This window comes from Hipposideros armiger, unplaced genomic scaffold (genome assembly GCF_001890085.2).
Source record: "Hipposideros armiger isolate ML-2016 unplaced genomic scaffold, ASM189008v1 scaffold_901, whole genome shotgun sequence".
Taxonomy (NCBI): Eukaryota; Metazoa; Chordata; class Mammalia; order Chiroptera; family Hipposideridae; genus Hipposideros; species Hipposideros armiger.
Genome location: NW_017732251.1, coordinates 287,851 through 290,071, shown reverse-complemented (window position 1 = coordinate 290,071; position 2,221 = coordinate 287,851). Strand labels below are relative to the sequence as shown.

General features: G+C 31.5%; 1 protein-coding gene across 1 annotated transcript in view; it reads right to left on the bottom strand.

Annotated features, from left to right (window-relative positions):
- CFAP300 (cilia and flagella associated protein 300) overlaps positions 1–2,221 on the bottom strand; it is a 32,524-nt gene that overhangs the window by 4,563 nt on the left and 25,740 nt on the right. The window contains exon 6 of the mRNA XM_019630324.1: positions 758–824. Coding sequence (XP_019485869.1) covers positions 758–824 — 67 coding nt within the window. The remainder of the gene's footprint in view (positions 1–757; positions 825–2,221) is intronic.

Below are 2,221 nucleotides of genomic sequence, written 5' to 3'. Positions count from 1 at the left end.
TAAGAGTTTTTATCATAAATGGCTGCTGTATTTTGTCAAATGCTTTTTCTGCATCTATTGATATGACCATATGATTTTTATTTTTATTTTTGTTGATGTTAACATGAGTAATTCTTGACCTTAAGGAATTTATAGTCCAAAAGGAACTCCTATCTTTTGAAAAAGTGCTTTTAAAGTGCTAATATTTCAAAACTTTCTATTTTGTAGTTTTCTTCTATCTTTGCTTTCTTTTAGAACATGGTACATGTGTACTATGAAGGCAGGGACTATATTTCTTTTGTTTATCAACAAAAAGTGCCTAGCCCAGCATATCAGATGATACGCAGTAAATACTCAACAAATATTGAAATGATTGAATGAAGATACTTAGAAACTACTTTGAATGTGCCAATAATCTTTTGTATGATACTAAAATTCAAGCATCTGATTCTATGATATAAAGACACTTATGGCGTTCTTATTTGACCTATAAATTGTGGTTTGACAGAGAACTATGTTTTATTGCATCTGAGTCACAGGTTTAGCTCTTAAATAAGTAAGGTCTAGTAGACATGAATGACAGAAAGGAAGTTGGGGTGAAAAGTTCATACAGTTCTCCAAATAAAAGCAGACCTTATTAACTTAATTTTAACAAAAAACTCGGTATCATCATCTTTTTTCCTAGGCATAACATCACCCTAGTTGCTAACTCCAGTAACAACCCTATTAATAACAAGTACTTAAATTCATAGGTTGCAAATTTCCCCTCAACACTTACATATGCTGTAACTTTAAAGACGGAGGAGGTGATTTGTATTTTCTTGGTTTGAGGAATCTTTCGAACACTAAAATAGAAGTGGGGAAGAAAGGGTACATTTTAAGTATAACAAGCATTGGTATGATACATTTAAAATACTGATACCTTTCAGTATTCAGGTGTTCTTATTCTATAAAACATGGAAATATTTAATATCCAACTAAAGTGGTTTGAAAAGGATGGCATCTGTGGTTTCTTTCAAGGATGAGGCAAAGTCAACTGAATTGAAATTGCAGAAAATTGAATTTTAAAGTTAGAAGATTTGAGGTCAGTCTGAGACTCAGATGATGAAATGACTCCCAGGCCAGGGACAATTAATAGAAAAGCAGGAATTGGTAAAAGTCAGACTGAGGTGTATACTGCTGTAAAGGGTAGATAAATGCATACTAAACTAAAGAATTACACAACCTAAATACAAATGCCAGTTCTGCCACTGATTTGTTATTTCACTTGGGGAAAGACTAACCTTTCTGAAACTCATATGTAAACTAAGCATACTGTGGTTCCTTTTAGGATTATAGGAGAATTCAATACGATAACGTATATGGAACCTATTTGTTAAATTATATATTGCTAAATTATATCATATTAAAAACATTTTCTCTTAGTAGCTCTCTTTCAATGACTCTCCCCACACAAAAAAATTATCTGTGGCAATATATAATGAGGAAGCAAACTAAGAATTGAGGAAATAAGCTACAGATAGATATTTATACAGAGGGTGCCAAAAAAAGTATACACATTTTAATAAAGGAAAAAACTGTATTAAAATTGTAATACAATGAATGATGCTAGCATTCATTTGATTAACACCATCTTTTGTGTGAACGTCATACATTCTACACATTGCTACCGTAATTCAATTCAACTTCGAAAAGTATACATAGATAACATCTCTTAAAATGAGTACATCTTTTGGCACCCCCAGTATACTAGCCTACATATAAACATATACAGATTATATTTATAAGGCTTTACAATCTGCAAAATATCTTTATATAATTTATCTCATAAAGATTACACAATTCAGTGAGGAAGGCATTATTTTACCAATTTTATAAAAAATAAAACTAGAGAAGTTTAATGATATGGTATAAAGTTGTATTTCTGAAAATAGAATCTAAATAACACTAAGTTCAGCTCTCTTTCCCTATACCTCACGTGTTTATTCTATATTTACACTCTATAAAATATATATGCATTAAAGGTATTATTCAGGTATCACATGTGTTAAGTTATTATCACAGGTTTCATATGTGTGAAGAAGAGTTATCTCTCTTCTTCACTTTACCAGGTGGAAGCATTGCTTCTCCCTCACTACTTATTCAAAAATAATGGAGAGAGAGAGGAGATAGATCTTGTTAAAGGGTGAGGGCATGTGTGTATTCATGTATGTTTGATTTTGTGCACCTACTGAGGGTGGCT